The 21435-nt window shown below is 40.8% G+C and overlaps 1 protein-coding gene across 1 annotated transcript; it reads right to left on the minus strand.

Annotated features, from left to right (window-relative positions):
• Positions 1-51: 51 nt before the first annotated feature.
• On the minus strand, positions 52-19758 carry LOC125898868 (clustered mitochondria protein homolog). The gene is made up of 30 exons (XM_049592841.1): positions 19509-19758; positions 19166-19232; positions 16142-17553; positions 14450-14604; positions 14184-14355; positions 12408-12548; positions 12190-12320; positions 11931-12085; positions 11192-11317; positions 10818-10965; positions 10559-10651; positions 10068-10286; positions 9617-9792; positions 8114-8422; positions 7876-7997; positions 6999-7100; positions 6800-6900; positions 6541-6693; positions 5756-5818; positions 5419-5666; positions 5248-5332; positions 4982-5135; positions 3661-3800; positions 3447-3527; positions 3212-3337; positions 2052-2173; positions 1747-1840; positions 1514-1648; positions 1350-1423; positions 52-1222 (listed from the first exon to the last, which is right to left on the minus strand). The coding sequence occupies exons 3-30, from the start codon at positions 17508-17510 to the stop codon at positions 1135-1137; spliced, it is 5082 nt and encodes a 1693-aa protein (XP_049448798.1). The 5' UTR covers positions 17511-17553; positions 19166-19232; positions 19509-19758; the 3' UTR covers positions 52-1134.
• Positions 19759-21435: the final 1677 nt, after the last annotated feature.

Consider the following 21435-nt stretch of genomic DNA (forward strand, 5'->3'; position numbering starts at 1 on the left):
TTCACTCATGGAATTAAAGGGAAAACACACCATAAATTACTTACACGGCTTTTTTATTGCACAGACAAGTTTTAATTTGAACAATTTTAATCGTAAACAAGTGTGTCATTGAGGTGAGCAGCAGAAAGACAGGCTGTAGTTAAGATGTCGCTTAGAGACAAATCATGCAGCTGCTCCATAAATGCTGAATAATGAAACAACTCCAGGAAACTATGGGAGCAAAACCTGTAATAAACTTACTGTATGGGTAATTTTTTTTGATTGGCAGTTGTAAAACACATATTAAAATCACAATTATTTGGGGTAATATCTCAAAACAATTTCACTAATCTCACAGTCATTTAGGAACTTGATCCCTGCAGACCAACCAACAAAATTTCATTTGATAATAATATCAGTTTAAAGTGTAATGCTGTTATTTCCATCTTAGGGAGCCATTTAGAAACCACTCATGTGACTTCTTGTTGTGGAATGAAGACATAAGATGCTCAGATGTTTATTAGTTACCTAAATATTACTGACAACAACATGAGTTAAATGGCAGCTAATCACATCTACTACTATTATTATTTCAATATTCAGGAATATCATGATTTGAGAAGTCTTCATGGCACAAGTGTGAAACCCAGTGGACACACAAGGGACTGCAAGATGACAGCACAACATTTAAAATAAAACATTTTTTTACAGTGTTGCTGCATTTTCACTTTCACAATAGGAGGCCTAAACACACCGAGCTTGTCCATTCATCCAGCAGTACAATTGTATTTAGTGTGTAGGGTTTCTACATTTATCTGACAGAAAGGAGGGGAGTTATACATGGGCTTATATGCCTAAATTATAGCTCACAGAGTTAGTTAATGGATCCCATATATTTAGACAAAAGCTTTATCGTTAGATAAGGCTCTCTTCAGTGTCCAGTCCTCCACAGACAACAGCCGAACAAACTCCTCTTCCAAAAGGAGATGGCTGCACCTGCCTGTTACTTGGATATAGTTGTCCAAAGCAGGCTAACCCACATGAAAACACCAGTAATTTGCAAGGCTTTCATTTGCCATCATTGTCTGCAGTCATTTTCAGGGGTCTGACTGAATTCACAGATGTTTTATTGTCACTCTTTCTTTGGTCCATAGTTCAGGGTTGTTGTCTTTTTTCCAGTTCTTCCACTTGAACCATTTCCTTTTCTTTCAGTTCAGTCCTCAAGTCTGCAATTTCTTTTGCACTACAGAGAGAGGCATAATACATACAGTCTGTGTGAGAAAATATTCACTTACATTAACCCTTCATCATGAACATTACAACTGGCACATTATCTTTTATTTCATAGCTGGGGCTGTTTCTGTGTTCACCTGAGGGGGATGAGAATGATTCCACACGTCAGGTTGAGCTGCTGAAGGATGGTGGGAAGGCTTGGTGTGGAAAACTGCAGAAAAACACAGATGCGATTAAGTATAACACAACCAGAAATGCATGTGGGCAGGTGTATAAACTTGCTTGCATCATCTGCACAAACCTTTGGAGGTGGAATACAGGCACTAGGTGTGTTACTGTAGATGTGGTTGATGGCTTTCTGAAGGATCACAGCCTGCTGAGTGAGGCTCTGCAGGTACTCTGAGCTCTCCTTCACACTGCCATGGTTCTCCCCAACCTACATGTGTGTAACAATAAAGGCTTTCGGTTAAAATATGAGCATATGACATAAATATACCAACAGCAAACATGGTATCCGAGCAATTTTAAGCCCACCTGGCTCGTATATATTGAATAAGCCTCTTTCTCGTGTTGCAGAGCTGATCGAAACTCTCCTTTACTCTCGTACACAGTGGCAATCAGATGATGACTGCACAGAAGACAGACACAGAGAGGCAGAGAGGTAATGTAAAGTTTTATATAAAGGAAATGAAAGACGGGAGCAGTATATGGACAGGATGATCACGGAAATGTATGTAATTTTCTCAGATTGTCTGTGAGCATAATGTGTTGCAGTTCGTGTTTTTTTTTGTGTGTAGGAGTACAAGAAAACAGAGGAACATGACAATAAACGTTCTTACCTGTGTGCATGCTTCAGTGATGTGGCACCATGGTATTTTGAGGTTGAAATTAAGGCATTCTGCAGGAACTTCAGGGAAAGGTCATACTCCATCAGTCCATGAAGTACCAGACCAAGCATACTCTAAAGTAGTGGAGGATAACAGGGATATTAACACATGTGGAGCACAAATATGTTTACACTGTGTACTTGAACATTTTGTTTCAAGTAATCAGAAAATAATTGTTCCAACTGTAGAAATTCATGTGAACAGCCTCACAAATCAGAACAACAACTTGGGAAGACAGCAAAAACGTTGATGTCATATATGCAAAAAGATGGCAGACAAAAGTAAATGTTCAGCTGATGGTATAAAACTTTTTATCAGTTTACATATTGCTTGTCAATTTTTTGTTCACATGTAATTTGTATTGTGGTATTACTGTATAAAGCTTCAAACTGTCATCAACATGTTGTTTAAATGTTCTGAGTAATAAAACACAGCATATCTTTTTTTGCAGCATCCATGTTGTTGCCACATTACAAACTAAAGCTCAAGAACACACCAAATTTAAAAGAACAACTTCCCGACTCCGGAAATGGGACCATCCAAGGAGTATGCAGCACTATCCCACATGGAGTCCTGATCCAAAACTTTAATAACCTTAAGGGTTTTATTTTCTTCCATTTTTAAAAATGTCTTTTTCTTTTGTGTCTTTTCTTACCTTTTGTCAGCAATCATTCTATAAAAACTGAAATAGGCTGATTTTTTTTGACTTTTCAATAATAATCAATGGTGATGTGCCTGGAGGGTGGGAGGGCAAGTTTGTGGGAAACGTATAGAGAGGTCTATTTGGCGGTTAAAAAGTTAAGACAATGTTGTTAATCTTTATTCTGTTTTTGGTGTAAATCTAAATTTGTACAGTAAAAAAAACTTGCTTTGATAAAAAAGCCATTGGTTCCTTCTTGCGTCTTGTTTTTTTTAATTAGCTGTTGATAATACTTTATCTTGGATTATTATGACTCATAATCAACTATATCCTCAAATGACCATAGTAAACTGACTAAACAATGTGTAAAAACTACCTTTAATGTCTAAAATGGATAGATCACGTTTAGATTTTAGTTCAAAAGAAAGCACAAAGACAGAAAGTAACACTTTGCTGGTGAGGTCACACTTACATCCAGCAGTGCGACTTGTGGATGGTCCTCTCCACTCACCAGCAGGGTGAGGTACCGAGCGCGATACAGCAGCTGAAGGGAGGTCGAATGCCGGCCTCCAGCAAAGCAGTACAAGGCCAGGTAAGTCTAAATCACAGATGGGAGAATACTTCAATGTGAGCTATAATATAACATGAATAGGATTAACGTGTCTAACAATCTGTCTGTGGATAAATGAGAAGATCAAGGAACTCACATAGTCTTGTATGGTCTGTGGATGGTCTATACCTTGTATTCTCTCACTACTCATAACAGCCTTTTCCTGGTGGCTGAGGGCCTGTGAGATGTGGAGAAATGATGGAAACAATACTCAATGAAAGCTCACAAATTGTTCTGGATGATGATTCATAAGTCTGGAGCCAGGCTAAGTAAAAGGTCATGGTAGAAATTGAACTGTAATGAATATTTACATCTGTATATTCTCCCAGGATGTAGCAGATGCGTCCCAGCAGACGCAGGCACATGCACACGTCCTCATGCAGAACCCCGCACACGCTGCTGAACAGAGTCAGGGCCTGGCTAATGAGTTCGTAACCCTCTTTGAGAAGACCTAAAAGCAAACATAAAATCCACAGATGGGCCTTGAATGTACAAAGGTTATAAACATGTGCTCCTGAGATGACGAACACTGAATTCAGATGAGGAAGTTATGTTTTCTTTTCTCCTTCCTAAACATGAATTTAAAATGCAAAAAACACCAAATTATTTACAATTGTTCCAAATGGGGACAATACAATGCCTATTTATGTTGTCAGTTGCTTAGCAACCGTGTTTTACATCAAAAAATATGAACTTCTGAGTTTTATTTGAAGGCACCAGAAATATCATTATGTGAGACATTTTTAGCTCTATGACATTTTTATGTATCAGGTGACATTATGCTGCATAATGTTTAATGCTGTGTATTGATGCTTGTAGGCAAGGGTGTAGGTTTCGTTTCAATATTGGGGGGAGCACAAACGTAGTGGGGAGTGTGTGGGTCCTCTCCTACAAAATTCTCAGCATCAAACACCTCGTGTCTTGCATTCTTTAGTTTTTATGCAGTGATTAATGGTGGAAAAATCCTTATTTATACAGAGGTATTTATATGCTTTCACATATTTATTCTCCTGTAGATCAACTTTTCTCATTTAATGTTATCTCTGCTGAGTTATACAGACATGATTTACCCTCCCCACCCTGGATAGTCTGGCGACCTGTCCAGAGTGTACCCTGCCTCCAGCCCCCCCGCGACCCTCAAGAGGATGAAGCGGTTAGAAGATGAATGAATGAATGAACTCCTAGACTTTGATAGCTCAATTGTGTTGGCTTGTTTACAGAGAGAGAATGGACAAGAATGGTCAAGAATTCTGTAGTTAAAATTACTGATCTGAGCATGGCCAATTTTGGGTCATTCACAGTGTTCTCATTTGTTAGTTAATACTCCTTAGTGCCAGGTGTTTTTCAGGACAAATTTTTAACAAATTATGCTTTCAAAAAGTGATGGAGTCATGTCCCCAGCAACCCCAATGCAAATGACACCTACTATAGGGAAACACGTTTTGTTGTACATCCTTGTGGTACCTGTGTTACTCTTAAGGATATAATGTTGTGCCCCATAGCACATCAGCAGGGCACATACTTTTCCATATGGGCCCTCCAGTTAATGGTGAGTCAGTATAAAAACACCCAGGCAACTCTGCCATGTTAGATGAAAACTAATCATATACTCTGTATGTGTTTGTATCTCACCCTGCTGCACTGCCACCTCTGCGAGTCGCACAAGCTGTGCGGCATCAGTTGCTGTAGGTTTGAGATGTTTGACCACAGGGAACATGTTGACAACATCTTCCTCACCAAACACCGGCCTGTGTCTGGACTCAAACACATACTCCCTCAGCTGCACCTAGAAAAGGAAGTTGTGTTTTATAGCTGCTTCTTGGACTTCAGCAACCAAAACTCTTGCAGTAAATTCATAGGTAAACATATTATGGAGAGAAGAGAGACAGATGTCTGACCTGGATGCCCGTCTTGATGGCAATCTCTCTCAGGAGGGAGATCCTCTGAAGGCTGTACTTTTCTATCACTTCATCTATACTTTCACTGAACACAGAGAGGATAACAGTGTAAAATCTTGTAGCACATATCCAACCAAACACACACACATGCACAAACACATTCACACACACCTATCTATTGTGTAGTGGTAATAATCTCCAGCCTCAGTCCTGATCCGGCCCCACAGCTCACTGGGGGTCAGTCTAGCCCACACACTGTCTGTCAATGAGGCGACTCGACTCCCGTGGCTCCGCCGCCGTCGGCTCCTGCGGCGAGAGAGCAGCTCATCTGAGCAGGAGTCGGGGAAACAGGAGGAGGAGCTCAGGAGGCAGTTTAGGAAGTGACTGACGGCAGCAGAGAAAGCTGCAGGTTCCACATCCTGGGAGAAAATAAAATGTTGATATAAGAAAATGTAGGCTGGACTACTAAATGTTATCGTAATATTTGACTTGTTATTGAGCTCTTTACCTGTAGGTAGGTCCTGAAGATGTGTTTTGCACTCCTAATGATGACTTCACTGATGGAAATTCTCTGTGTAGGGAACATTTGATGTGTCATGTGATTCATCCTCACAGACAGTTAACATCCTTTAAAAGTATACAATTAGCCACTAACTCAGAGGCCAAGTTGACTTATCATTGTGAGATCCAGCTCAACAAAAGTTACAGGTTGTGCTTTTCTGAAAGTCCAAGATGCACACTACAGAGAATCTGAATAAAAAAAAAGGTTGGTTTTGGTGTTCTTCACACTCTAAACTTTCCAAAAAATATACAGTTCATCAACTCCCTAAAGATAAAGAACAAAGGTTGCAATCAGGACATTATGAACCCGACTACAGCAGCCCACAGTCTGCATTTCTTGTTCTTTTTATTTACTGTTCAGTTCACTGGAAATATTAATAATGATGTGGCCTACAGGGTTTATTTTTAGTGGTTTGCTGGTATTCTTTTATAGCTTAATTTCCTCGTCTACCAAACATTCGAATAGTGTACCTCAAGGGTAGAAGAACAGGAAAACAATTGTGCAACTGACTGTTATAACATCTACAGTATATCCTCATCTTCTGCCTTGAACTAAAGAACTGCTGCCAACGTCAGGCTACATTTATAAATATCTTCCTCAGTCCTACACCAGAAAAAGATTGTCATTCAAGTGATGTGAAACCTTAATAATGTAAAAGTAAACTCAAGAGCAAGAGGTATGCAGCTACGATGACTTCACATACAAGTCATATGATTAATAAAAGCAGGTACCTGTATGTGGCTGAGTCTATCTCTCTCCTCGACCCTGTCCAGCTCCCTCAGTAAGGTGCCCAGATATCGTACGTTCACACCCCGCTGGTGTAGCACTGAGGTCAGGGTTGCTCCATCCATCGGCACTACTATTTGGTCAAGACAGTCCCTCAGCTGCCACACACACACATACACACACACAGGAGCAGAACTGTAGCTATCATCTTAAACTTATTGCACATGCCAGATGTGACCATTACTGCTCCACACAAAGACTCACCACTGCTGGAATCTGATTGGACAGTAGAAAAGCAGCCGCATCCCACAACAACTGTCTCTGCCTCTGTACCTCCTCGACACACTCAGAGAGGAAACGAACACCTGCAGCAAAGACAGACCCACAGTCAAATCTGATTAAAAAATAAAACCTTTATACATACATACATGGCCGTGTGTGCGCGCACAAGTGTGTTCAGTACCTGGAGAGCAAACATCAGGATTAAAGCGGATGTCAAAGCAGGAGTCACTCACTGATCCAACAGCCTCACAAGCTTTCATAGTCACACTTCTTCTTTGAAGTTCTGCAAAAGTAAAATATGAATGCATTATTAATCAAACAATCCTCACCATTTTACTTCTCCTCAGTTGTTAGTTAACGATGAACATTTGCACATTTTCAGGGTCTGTTAGGTTTGATGTAAGTTTATTATTTGACTGACTGAATTCTTTACTAGCACATAAAAAGCAAACATTACCAGCAACAAAACAATATCGGTAATAACAGAATATACAAGGGAGGCAAAAAGCTTTAAAAGTCTCTCTTAATTTTGACAATCAAGTATAAGAAACTTGAACTGAATACAATTTGGAATAAGTCATCATTCTTTAACAAAAAGTCACATACTGATAAGAAAATAATATCTAGTATAGTAAAAAAAAATGTTCTATAATCTTGAATATTAATTTGAAATCAGCAGGTGGAGTTTGTCTTTATGTTGTGGTGTAGTTCTTCAAATCAACTTCTCTGCTTTTAGGCCAGCGGGAATAACACATCCTTAAAGTGCTTACAAAAATGTAATATTTGAATATTTATATTCCAAGATGAGCAAATTCTATCTGCTGATAAAGATCATGCAATGTGACTGAAAGCTCCAGAACCACTACTAAATGGACCGTGTTAGTAGTTTGTTTCCCCACCTTTTGCTTCCAAGTCAAATATAAACTTGTGATATTACATACACTATAATTGTACCTGCTCAGTCTGTTTCTCAGCCTAATTCTCTTTTCAGTAACACGATTTCCCCTGGTTTATTAATATGTTTTATCATTTCACTTCATTTAGCTGGTCTTATTCACCCATGTCAGCACCGGCTGTAGCTGTATCTCCAGTTCTCGTCTCTTCGCTTTGCTCCGTGGCTTTATCTTGTTCTTCTGGTTGGATGAGCCTCTGGGACACCATCTTGATACTGAGTTCATTCCTGCAACAGAAAACACAAGATAAGGGCTCAGTTTATCCTGTTACTTGAATAGATACATGGTGGCTGCATTCGTGTTCAAACATTCAGCAAATGGTTCCACATCTCCTCTTCCTCACCTGTGCTGGACGAAGGCCTCTATCAGCTCTGGTCTCAGGCTGGCCAGCCCATGAGGATGTCGCCGTGGGTAACCAAACCTCTGACACTCTTTCGGCACCTCCATCCTCTCCTCTGTCTCTGAGTGCTGGAAGTTAAGGTCGGGGGGGAAGGTCCGGAGAAGGTCTAAGATGTAGGCTCTTCCGTCATTACCCAGGATGCCTTTGGTCTCAATGCCAGAGCAAAGCTCCACTGGGCTGTCACTGTGGTCGAGCACCCAGTGGCGCTGGATTCTTAGTGGTTTACTGGTTTTATCCAGAAGCTCAAGAAACCTGAAATAATATTGAGAAAATGAAAGGTTGCATGTTTTAACTCATAGTTAAAGGTCCAGTGTGTAGGATTTAGGGGGATAAATTGACAAAATATAATATAATAAGTCTGTTTTCTTTCATGTATAATCCCCTGAAAATAAGAATCATTGTGTTTTCATTACCTCAGAACAAGCTTTTTATATCTACATAGGAGCAAGTTCTCATCCATGGAGTACACCATGTTTCTACAGTAGCCCAGAACAGACAAACCAAACACAGACTGTACCGCCATTCTCGTTATCATGTTTTCGTGTAGGCCAGCATAGTTAGCAGCCCCTCTGCAACGAGCAAAACAGTGCTGGAAAGTCACTCATTTTTAACGTGAAACTGCTTTATTTAGTGTTTTCACTGGTTCAGATCAAAGAGACATCTTCAGGACATGTAACTGCTCTATGCAGTGTTTTTACCGATTTTGATCACCTGGTCAGTTTTGTTTTGCGGAGGAAAATAATTTGTGGATAATTTGGCTACCAGTAAAAACCTCCTGGGCAATGAACACCGAAGGAACTCCGGCCGGGAATACACGTTTGGCACACGGGAGAAGTTTCAACTGGTTGCAATCATGGACTGTAAAAATAATAGCCGTAGCCAATGTGACATCACCCATTTGTTTCTGGACTCCAGTTTTGAAGCTTCAAGTTCAGTATTTCATCTGTTTCCATCTTGGGTGACCATATTTGGATAACAGGCTGGCGTTGTGGAGGAGGGGTGGATCTGACTGAGAATCCGAGGACTATCAGCAGACAGCCTGTCACTCACTGTCGCAGCCAGCCCTTAATAATTCATAACATTAAGACTTAATAAAAAGTAAACAGGTAAGTTATATAAAAATGTAACCCCTTGTACAGTTGTCATGAACGGAGAAATTACCTTTTTTGTACCAGGCTTATGTCAGCTGTAAAGTTGGGAATTTTTAACATAGGTGTCTCTGAGGATTAAATCCGTCTGGAGCCAGCCTCAAGTGGCCATTCAAAGAACTGCAGTTTTTGGCACTTAAGTGAAAGCTTCATTTTTCAGCTCAAGAGGTTACCACTTTGTTGCAAGCTGCAATCCTCACCGCTAGATGCCACTAAATCCTACAAACTGCTCCTTTAATCATGTTTTAATTTCAAAAATATGATTTTATTGTTTTTTTTGTGTGTTCGTGTGTGTTACCTGGGGTGTGTAAACACAGTTTTTCCATAGTCATTAGAGCCGTAGACGACACTCTGGTCCTGATTTTTCTCCAGTATCCCTGGGACGATTGTCTGAGCGATAACACGGATGCCACGATAATCTACGACAGCTGTTCCAAGTGTGTGAAGCCCCTCTATGTCCACAGATGCGTATGCCTGTAGCAAAGCAACAGTAATTTTGTTTTAATGTTAAGAGCATGAGGGGATGGATTAATTTATTTTAAAGTGGAAATATATAGGAAGAAAGTAGTCCGTGCAACTGCAGGTGAAACTTTTTTTTGGTGTATGACTGTTTAATATTTCTTTCCTTTTAAAATCGACACAGCTGTGCCTTTGCAGAAGTACTGAAATGAATACTGTCCTTTCTAGGTTAAATATACAGAACACATGACACACTCACTACTCCTGCAGGTGGTGTTGTGTGGATCTACCTGCGCTCCCCTCAGGTCACAGATGGCAGCAGCGTGAGCAGCAGTGTTGCCCCCTAGTGGGAGGTAGTGCTCAGATATGTCAAACCCCAGGCTGAAGAACAGGTTGTTCCAGATGAACATCTGCATGTGAGGTGCCTCCCCTGGGTTTAATGGCATGACGTTACCGTCGACAACAGCTACAGCACCTCGTGTTGCAGCGGCAACAAAGTCACTGTTGGTCTGGATGCAGGGATTAAAATCTTGGTTAAGACAGTTTGTCTTCCTTGATTTTATTATAAACACAACAAAATCTAATCCCAGAGCAGGAGGAAATAATCTAACAGTTATTTTATTAAAAAGATGAACAGCACAGAGGAAATATAGAAGGACAAGAGCTCTTATACACCTGTACTGCTGTTTCAGGGAAGATCTCACATTCACAAGTGTGTTTCTCTGTCCATTAATCAGAGCAAGACTTTGAAAGAAGATGTTAAAAAAATCTTTGGTGTCACCTTGAATATGCTCCTCTCTCTGTGCAACCGCTCCTGAAGGGAGGTCCTGGGGAGTTCCCTGCATCCCTGCAGCTCCTCATTCCAATCCCGACTCTGTGGTTATAACACACAACATCATCATCCTCAGATGCACTATGAAACCTTTGTTTTTGTGTTTATGTGTGTACATGCATCTGCCATAAGTTCTGCACTTTACAGCATTGTTCTATTTCTCAGCATTTCCAAATGTAGCCTGTTTCCCCCATTTTATGTCTGCAACCTGCCCAGCTGTGTGCTCGTCCTGGCCCATGCGACTGGTGTGTGTCTCCTCCGCTCTGACACAGTCAAGGGTGTGATCTCCCTGACGAGCGATCCAGGTGAACACCTGGAAAGGTGCAGCGATTCGCTCATAAGGGTGCTGCTGAACTCTGGTTCACAGAAAGTGACAGAAAACATTTTTCTGTTAGTGAGGTTAGAACAGATGTGAGGATTTCTGTTTTACTTTAATGAAAGTGTTTCACGTTACTGTCTAACAGAGCCTCATGTAAACTCTGGAAATGTAAATGACTGCCATTGATATGAGCAGTGTCACATTGTGTCACTTGTTCTTGTATTGCATGAAGTTTCCAGCTTGACTACAGACAGTTTGCTCACCTCTTCTTCTGCAGGGCACTGAAGTTTTTCCTGAAAGCAGGGCTGACTTGACTCAGCAGCTCAACAAGAGAGTGGCAGAGGATTTTGGGAGCTGCAGGTTTAGGATTGAAGTTGAAGGCAGTTGACCTGAAACAGTCAGAGAAGATGTTAAATCCAGGTAAGTCTTTACTGTCCTTGGTTGGTTTACTGCTGTCTGGGGTCGATGTTGCTCTTAAATACTTTCTTAGTTGTGGGACTTTGAGTCCACAGCCACGCTAGCAGCTCTGTGAGGCTGTACTCAGCTAAATGGTAGAAGGTTTTCATACTTTTTGTGGCCAAGTTACAAGTTACAAGGCACACCTGAATTTATAATTGTGCACAATAGCTTTTGTAATGTGTGTTATCACTCTCATTACGGCTTAAATTGAATTTAATTTAGCTAGAATTTGCCTCTTTATTAGAAAATGGGTGCGCACAACATGCTGATACAGTCAATTAAAAATTCACTCATAACTTTTTGTATATAGGCCCAGTTGAATATTGGAATAACAGGCTAATGTGTGGTTATCACAAAATCCCACAGCACACCTGGATCGGCATTGAGGCACACCATTTGGGAACCACTTGTTTAGATATTTCAGTCTGACAAAAGTAGTAGACTGACCGACCAACACTGGAGCAACGCTGCTAGTATGGCTAAAAACTCTTCACTTTTCATAGCTTAGCAAACGTACAAATGGCTGAACAGTTTAACACTCACTGGTTGAGGTAGAAACCACGTGTAGAGGATGTAATGTTGAGCTCTCTGTCCTCCACAGTCAGGACATTGAGGTACATTAAGTCCCCGTGCATCTTCCTGTTTCCTGGAGGAGGGTTCCAGCTGCTCATTGTTAGAACCCGCAGGCACTGTAATGGCTGCAATGACACTTTCATTAAGTCCCACTGTCGCTTCACTGTAACTGAATACTTTATTGAATCTTAACGAGTCATAGTTGCAAACACAATATCTGATCTCTCACCTTCCAGTCATCTCTGAGTGGCTGTAGGGGAGTAAGTGGTCGTTCCTTACATCCAGGGAGGATGTATTCTGGAGGGCTGCAGTCAACAGACTCCTTTTCAGAAGCTCGCCTGTTCCCCACGCTGTCACAGTCTGCAGGGATGAATATGGAGGTGAAAGGGCTGTCTGAACTCTCAGACAAAACCCTGATGTAAGGAGGTAATGAGAGAGCAATATTACCTTTGTCTCCTCTGGTAAAAAAGGTGAGGTAAGAGAGTGAGCTGCAATTGACTCCATTGAATGCATCTGCAGGGTCAAGACTCCTCAGTAGATCACGAACATGTCTGAGATGAAGACGAGCATCACGCACTGTGTAAGCATCTGCAACAACATCAGAACACCTGCTTATAATGTGTTTCATCCAATCTCACACAAGATGAATGGAAGGACTTTTCTTGTTGCATTTCATGAAAGACGACGAACAAATCAATACATATATAGACAATGTAAGACGAAACACTGCAGCATAAAGTGACTCAAGTGAAGAAGAACTTATCATGTAATTATAAGATCATATGACACCAAATGAGTTCTCAAAATCAGTGATACTCTCATGCCATGCAATTCAATATAGTGAGTATCATTCCTTCATTTCACATATTTCTAATTTGTGTCTTTCAGTATATTATTCAATATCATTTAACCATGGAAAATTAACAATACATAGTGTCTAAGTATTGCATTTTTTTTTTCACAAAATGCAGCTGCAAGTGACTGAAACATTTTAAGTGAGGTTTAAAGTGAGTGATGCATTCAAAAGACATGATTCTTAGTTGGTGGTGATGTTTATTATAGCAAAGTTAAACTGTGGTTTGGCTGTGCGGAGTCACAAATGATGTTGTAAACCTTTCTGGATGATGTTAGTTTCACCACAGCCTGCTGATCTGAGCCTGGGCAGTTCTGAGACATAAAGAGAGAGCATCTGTCTGACACAGTGGTGGACTCAGGCTGTCTGAGGCTCAGGGCCAAAAAACAATAGAGAAGGCCCCAACTGTATGCAGTGTGGCACCAATATGCATAAAGTTTTCTAGCATGTAGGGCAGCCTATAGACCAAATCACAATGTTTACAGTAACTTCAGGGTAGAAAATCCCCACATCACGTACAAAAATTGAAACAGTGCTGAGCAAATGCTGCCTGAATTGGTATGTTTTTAGCCACCTAAAAAAAATCAAAATCAGTTTAAGTGTAGGCTAAACTAGGCCTATATCATATTTTCACCACTTCACCTTGCTTTACTTCAATTTCACAGATAAGAAACAATAAATTATGACGACAATAAAGCCTCCACAAAAACAGCATTTTAAGTCTTGTTGTTTGCTCGTTGCTAGGCTAATTTATACAATGTAAAATGCCATAGGCTTGTGATAATAACGTTAGCGTGCTGTATTTGTTTGGAAAACGTTTTTAGTGTGACAGTTGTTTTGTCTGTGAACCTTGTGAGTTGTAATGGACCCAAATTACGTACTGTTACCTTTGTTATATGTTACTGTTGTCCCTGGTTTTATATGAGAAGAGGAAAAGATCGCTAGCTGCTAGGCTAATTTATACAATGTAAAATGCCACAGGCTGGCGCTAATAACGTTAGCATGTTGTATTTGTTTGGAAAACGTGTTTTTAGTTTAAGACAGTTGTTGTGACTGTTGTCACAGTGATTTGGTCTATATGGCACTGCATCAGATTTTAGGCCAACCTAGAGGGCACTTCATGTAGTTTTAGCTACTAGGGCATTCAAGAGGGCACTTCTGCAACCAGTCCACCAGTGGTCTGACACCTGGTAACAGTTTAGATGAGAGGTCTACATATTTCAGACTAAAAAGGGCCTTCCTATCAGGTTCCAGATGTGAGGTCAGAATGAAGTCAGAGGCCAACAATGTCACCCTTTGAAGTGAACTACAGACTTAATTATCACAAGAAGATTTTCTATAAAGGAGAAAGAAAAGAAAGAGGCAGTTACCCTCCACCACCTTGATCAGTGCTCCATCCTGGATGCCCTGGATGGAGTGTAAATCTGTGAGGTTGTCAAGCGTGGTGCCCCCCACCTGGAGGGAGAAGCATGTGCGGTGGCAGGTTATCTCGTGCTCCATCAGCACCTGGTGTAGCTCCGCCACCACCATCTGGCCTGAAACCTGAGAGAGGAGGATTGGAGTGATTTAGAAAGATGTGAAGATACAGTGTGTTACAGTGTGTTACAAGAAAATAATGACAGTAGCACAGCAGAACCTGAAGCTCAAAACTTTCTGTTCCAGGAGGCTGAATTCTGACAGTTAGGTTTGTCTCTTGGAGATCAACGATGTCATGGATGCTGAGTTGTTTCCTTTTATCAGCATCAGATGGCTGATCATCCCCAGGGCTTTCTTCAGTTTGACTTGGAGGCGCTGTTGACAACAGAGAAGAAAAAATAAAGGTGTGGGGATGAAAACTGGCTGCTTGTTTGGAGGATAATGTTTCCCAGAATTGAAATTATAAGGGATATTGGAAAATAAACTATTATTATTATATTTTAATGTAGTATAATCGGGTTATAATAAAATGTTAAGAAGAAAAGGGAAAATAATAAATGCATATTACAAAATGACAATTTGATAAAGAAAACGGGGTTGCTGTTAATCAAAAGTTAACTTCTGTCTTTTTCAATCTGAACCATATTTTCCCATGTTTTTGTGTCTACCTGGCTGAGGGGGACAACAGTCTTTGAAACTGGTCCATTTTTGAGCGATAGGGCAGCACGTTACATTAACGTTAATGTGCAGTTGCGTACCACCAATTTACATCCACTAAACGTGTTTGGTTTTGCCACTGACAGGCTCAGATTCTTATTAAAAGTGTGTTGACAACATGATGGAAATAAGAGAAAGAGCCTTTTTGTTTAACCAGAAACAGCCAAGCTATCACCAGAGCCCCACCAGACTCCATTTAAAAAAACAACAATTTTATCATTGTAAAACATACTTGATTCAGAGTTGACAGAAACAAAATAAAACTAACAAAAAACCTCTTGGCTCATCTTTCCACTGTTTTATCGATCACTTATTCAGGTTTGGTTGAAATAAATCCTTAATTCACCCAGTTAGATGTGACAATGTGCTGGCTCTATACATGTTAAAATGACTGTTTATTTAAATGGAGTCTGGTGGGTTTGGCAACAGCGCTTTCAGAGCTATTTCTGGGGAAACAAAAAAGGATCTTACTGTTTAATAAAAAGGTCTATCTCTGTAGGGATCATTTCCATAATGTTGTCAGACACTTAGAATAATAATCTGGGCCTTTCAGTGACAAAAGCAAGCACTTTTATTCAATGTAAATTGATAGTGCGCACATGCCCAGAGTGGTGACATTGTAGAATGTCCTGCTCAATAATGGACCAACTTCAAAGATTTTTGTTTCTTTTAGTCATTTAGACACAAAAGAATTGGAAAATAGGGTCCAGGTGGAAAAATTCCAAAGTTACCCTTCAAATGGAAAACAAAAAATGCTGAAATTTAAATGCTCAAATTGGGAGCTTAAATGTAGCCTAGGTGCTTGAAATGAAACATGTAATTGAATAGGAAATGAAAACATGTATACAAAAAGGAAAAACTGGTACAGTTTCCTTTAATTTTTCCATTTTTCACCCTCCTTTTGGAATTGGCCCTTTTCCCTCTGGTAGGCTATTTAATATTTGGCTTCTCACCTTTCTTTTTCACAACACTAATTTGTCATTTGCAAGTCCAATTTCATTTTCCATCAAAAATATGTTCTGAATATCTGAAATAAAATATTGTAATAGCTTATAAGAGTTTTGCCATTTTCTCTTTAAATTTTAATTCTAGGTAAAATTATCCTTCATAATGTAATTATCCACCAAACAATATCACAGTACATAAACAGAGAAAAGACAAGCAAAGATAAACACAATCAAATAAAATCACACACCTTTGTCAAGTGGGGCTGCCAGAAACAGCCCATCAACTAAAAACAAGGTTGCTAGCTTCTCTTCCTCCTCCACCTGTGGTGGAGCTGGCTTGTTGTCAACCTCCTCCCTCTTTGCTGGGTCCTGACATTGAATATGATCTGCATTTAAAATGGAGTTCTCTGCAGTCTGATCTGCATGGTCCTCAGAGAGATTTGTTGTTTTTGTTTCCTTTTCATGTACACTCTGTCCCATCTGTTCATTATCCTGATTACTCTGTTGTGCCAGGTCTGCACGACACTCAGCAGGGTTAAAGTTCTCCACAACTTCAGTGTTGTTGTTGCTGTATTTTGTCAACTGAACGTCCTTCTGTGACTCATCCACATTGTTGTTGTTTTCAGCCGGCATCACTGAGGTGCACTCTGATTCAATGATTTGTTCTTTGTCTTTAACACTCTCTTGTGTCAGCTCTGTCCAGGAAAAGTCTGTATTTACCTGAGCAGCAACTATATCTTGTTGTAACCTAAATACATTCTCTTCATCTGTGTTTGACTTTTCTTTTTTTCCTGTTTGAAATGTATGCTTTGTTGAAGTGGGGGTCAGTTCCTCATGGATGTGATGCTGTTTCAGTTCTTCCTGTTCAGCTTCCTTGCCTATGTCTCCGAAGGCCCATTTGTTTTTCTCTGCCTGTCTCTCCTCCTTCCCTCGCACCTCAACAAAAACGTCCATGTCAGCCCAGCTTCCAGAGTCTATCCATCTCTGTTGTTTCTCTGAAGCATCTGAGTGCCTCTCTTGTGATGTTTGTGCCTCCAAGAACACATCCAACTGTCTCAGTATTTCATGTTCTTCCACAAGCATCTCGTTTGCAGTGTCAGTGTTTGTTAGAGCGTTTACTTCTCTCTCCACCGTCTCATTACTACACATTTGATTTCGAGCCTGAACCTCTGCCTGTGACTCTGTCTGAGTCTGCACCCCCTTTCCGATCTGTGTCTCCACTACTTCGGTCTGTGTCTCAACTTCAGAAAACCCCCTGTTTCTCCACCTGCTGCTCCTCTCTTGTCCATCATCTCCCGGCTCATCCACCCTCACCACCTCCTCCTCCTCAGACACCAGCAGACACACCATCGGCTCCACCAGAGTCACGTCCCCACCCAAGTTGCTGCTTAGGATGATGTCAGGAAACAGGAAGTGCTCTGGTTCGAGGGCTGGGTTTGCCACCCCGGTGGAGACGGTTAACAGATCATCCTCCAAGTCGTCCGGCAGGCTCAGCGATTCACATTCGCTCTCCTCGCTGGAGAGCAGAGGGGATCTTTCCGCCTCACCCTGGATCGGCGTATCCTTACACTTGAAGAAGTTTGACAGTGTGTAGCAGCACTGGACTATGTTTCCCATGATGCCTTTGTGCACCCAACAGCAATAAAACTGTGCAAGTGGCCTGAGTGAGAAAAGAAGCACAGTTATACAGCTCCAGTGAGAAAAGAGTATTAAGAAAAAAACTTTAAGATTGGTAAAATAAGATAAGTTTTGCCAAATGATTTGCAATAAAAATGTTTTTCAGCATGACGTTAATTAACTTGTTAAACCTTAAAGGAAAACTTCATCCCCCAAATGACCATTTGTATATCAATTAATATCCCTTCCGTTCATAGACTGTACAAATCATGGATGCAGTCTCTGTTATGTCACCCTTAGGTTTCCAAAGAGCCTTTTTGAAGCTCAGGGGGAGACTTCTGGCCATTGTCATCTTGGCCGTGCCTGACCATACCTAACCTCCACCTAATCACAAAATAGGCAAAGAGTGGAGCGTGGGTGAAGCTGAGGCAGGCAGGACAGAGTGCTCCAGACACCAATGTATGTTATATTGTAGACCAAAACGTCAAAGTCTCTTAAGCTTGTGTTAACCACAGACCTTTTTTCAGTCATCAAACCAAAAACAGAATCAAGAAAGTATTGACTTTAAGATGAGGGAACCAGGAGTGCTAAAGTGCTAACTCATTTCCAGGTTTTCAGACTCACTTCTGGGGCACTCTATGAAGCCTGGTTGCTGAAGCATACCCACCTAGCTTGAAGCTAGCTAAGGCTAACAAGGTAGACTATGAAGCTAGGCTATGTGCTACTCTCACAGACTGTATAAAAAAGCATTGTTTTCACCCAAGTCACATATGACATCACATAAACAAATAAAACAAATACTTCCAATATAGACTGTGTTACAAACATAACGCTACTTAGCACAACTTCTCCCTAAATGCAGGTGTATCATTGTGAAGTTTGTTTTCATTGGGACTTGCAGGCCAACGGGTAAGTTAACATTAAACCTTTAAACAAGACTGAAGAATGACAACCACACCACTGAGTACAAAAATACCACTTTACCTTTATTTATGAATCACAATATTTGAAACACATCTTGGGTTGAGGTTGGTTATGGCAGGGCAGTCCTGGGTATCAGGGATGAAACTAAGCTGAAGGCGTCATTCAGTGCTCCAGTGATTTTAAGCACTTCCTCATTAACAGTCTCAGCCACAGACAAGTAGCGCTGCTTATGCAAAAGTGTTTTAAATAGTAATGTTTTAGTAAAAATGCATGTGTTTGACAAGTACAGAGCATACAGCTTAATAAATGAGACGTGGGTTATAATGCACGAGTTGTGTGAGAGTTTGTAAACACACATTCTGATATAATTTTTCTGTTTGTTAAACTCAGACCCCTATGACTTCAATATAACAAGAATTTTCCCTTTCTTGGGGGATTTTTGGTTCACCATGACGGCATGAGAAAAAAACAAAGTAGGCCTATTCTTCACAAATTTAACGTCACATGAAATGAGTAATTGATTTGCAAATGGTCATTTAGGGGGTGAAGTGTTCCTTTAAATGCCTGATTAGTTTGAATTAAGCTGCTAATTATAAACTACAAAAGGCTTTGTCACTGTCACATGTGCGTGTCTGTTTGTGTGGCATGTGTGAATGCAAGCAGATAAGAGCCTTAGACAACAGCTGATGACCGTAAGATTATAAAGTGTTCCTGCAGAGGTGTCACCTTACTGAGGAAAGGACTGGAAACTAAATCACATCAGATGGACTCTGGAATGATGTTGGATATGTGGAAATCCTGGAACACAGATGAAAGGGAACACTGAGCAAAATTTTAGAGTATAAAAATGTCTATAAGTTACAGTTATTTGGCTATATAAATAAAAACAGCAGGGTAGTCTGAATAGACTCAATTTTAATGTCTTGAATCATAATTGGAGTTTATATAAAGGTAACACACCTTATTGAAGCTCCTGGGAACACAAAGGTGCAGCAGGAAACGCATGTAGCTCAAACAACAGAAGCATAAAACAGCATCAATATGACATCAATGTAATCAATCTATGGGCCCTACCAGCCAGTGTGGAGAGAGGAAGAGGCTGTCAGTCTGTGTCATCTTCTCCAGACTCCTCTGCTGTCCATCCTGCTGAAATCACAGAGCTGAGTTCCCCAGTCTTTGCTCTACAGCAGGAGGCTCCTCTGTCTTTGCTGCGAAACCACATTACACAAACTGTGTGTCAGTGCATGTGTGAGTCTGCCCTTCATGGGTGGAGAATAGCTGTGAGAGGAGCATGCAGGCCCTTCTGTTCACACACACATGCACATCCACACACCTAGTACCCATCCAAGTCCAGAAGAGGGCAACCTCCCTGCCGTTCATGATGTAACTTCCTGTATTCAGACTGGTCCATGCACTCTCTATCAACCTTGAATGTGAGCATATGCAGGAGGTGTATAAATAGCAGCAGCAGGAGGTCTGGCGCCTCTTTAATATTATGAAAACTATACACGGGGCATGACACAGCAAACCTCTCCCCAAACACAAAGTCCAGGAAACAGCCCTCCAGTTCTCTGTCTCCCTTTCTCTGCACACACTTTTAGGCATGAGATCTCCAAATGCAGCTCTGTGGTTGCCATGGCAGCGCTGCAGAGAGACATTAACATTCGGAGCACAGTCTCCAAGACAACTGTGGGAACATTCTAGAATGGGACGTTTGCTAGGAGACAAGTTACACGTGTACTGTTACACTGACCACCACATGTGAGTAATGCAGTAGTTTGTGGTTGAAAGGTTCAACCCTGTATTGTGCAATAACAATAAATTAATCCTGATTTATTTTTTTCTGTCATTCAATATAATTTCCTGTTCAATTATCAACTCACATTAGAGACTGTTCATTATTTATGAGGGGGGAGTGGGTGGTGCAAAGAGGGGGAGGCATGTCAGCTGATTTTCTAAGCACTGGGGAGGGACTTATGTTTTTTATTTTGGTTTAGGGGAGGGGCATACAAATTCAAATGGTTGTTTTGAGTATAGTTTTTTGTAAGCCGACACAGAAGTTGGCACCACTGTGGTTCCCTACAGGATTTCCCACTGGATTTTAGATTATTGTGGCAAACAAACGTTACTAATACTTACACGTTTTGTTAGGGAAGATAGTCTCCTCAGATTAACACCACTTTTATCATTTTTGAACCCTAAATACAATCACCGTAAGTGAAAACCTAACGTTAGGCTATCAATGAACAACACCATTGTCACATGATTTAATGTTGACACCACAGCTGTAAAGATGTGGTCAGCATGATGCTGTTATAAACACATAATAACTTAAAAATTCATGAGTGACGTATTCTTTTGTGTATCTATTTTACCACTGATTTTTAAAAGAACAAGCCTTCGGGGTTGTTGTGTTTAACTTGACATAATTACACCATTTATTATAGCCAGAAGAAAAACAGAAATTATTGTTGTATATTCAAATTTCCGACAGTCCTTGGACACATCAAGTGCGCCGAACGCTCCTGTCTGAGAAAAAATCTGAGCTTAAAAGAGGCAGACTGAGCAAAGTAGTCCAGACGTCCCTCTCCACAGCAACGCTTCCCAGCTCCTCCTGGGGGACCCCAAGGTGTTCCCAGGCCAGACAAGGTATCCCAGAGCCTCCTACCAGTGGGACATGCTGGAACACCTCTTACGGGAGGCGCCTCCCTTTATTTTAAGTCTCATTTAAAATATGGCCAAAAATAAACCATTAGCACAAACTAACCAGCATGTAGGACAGAGTGAAAAACTGAGGCTTTTTTCAACTTTTAACTTTCAAACATTAAAGGGTAAGTTTTAAAAATCTAATAAGTGATTTACGGTGGAGGGATGATCATGCATTTTTTTCTTGCAGTCACTCAGGAAGGCTCAAGGAAAAATATTTGTAGCTTTGGGGAGCAGTCACACACCAGTACCCTCCCCCCTCTGATGAGTAAAGAACAGTCCCTCACCAATTAAT

The sequence above is a fragment of the Epinephelus fuscoguttatus genome, linkage group LG12 (assembly GCF_011397635.1).
Source record: "Epinephelus fuscoguttatus linkage group LG12, E.fuscoguttatus.final_Chr_v1".
Classification (NCBI taxonomy): domain Eukaryota; kingdom Metazoa; phylum Chordata; class Actinopteri; order Perciformes; family Serranidae; genus Epinephelus; species Epinephelus fuscoguttatus.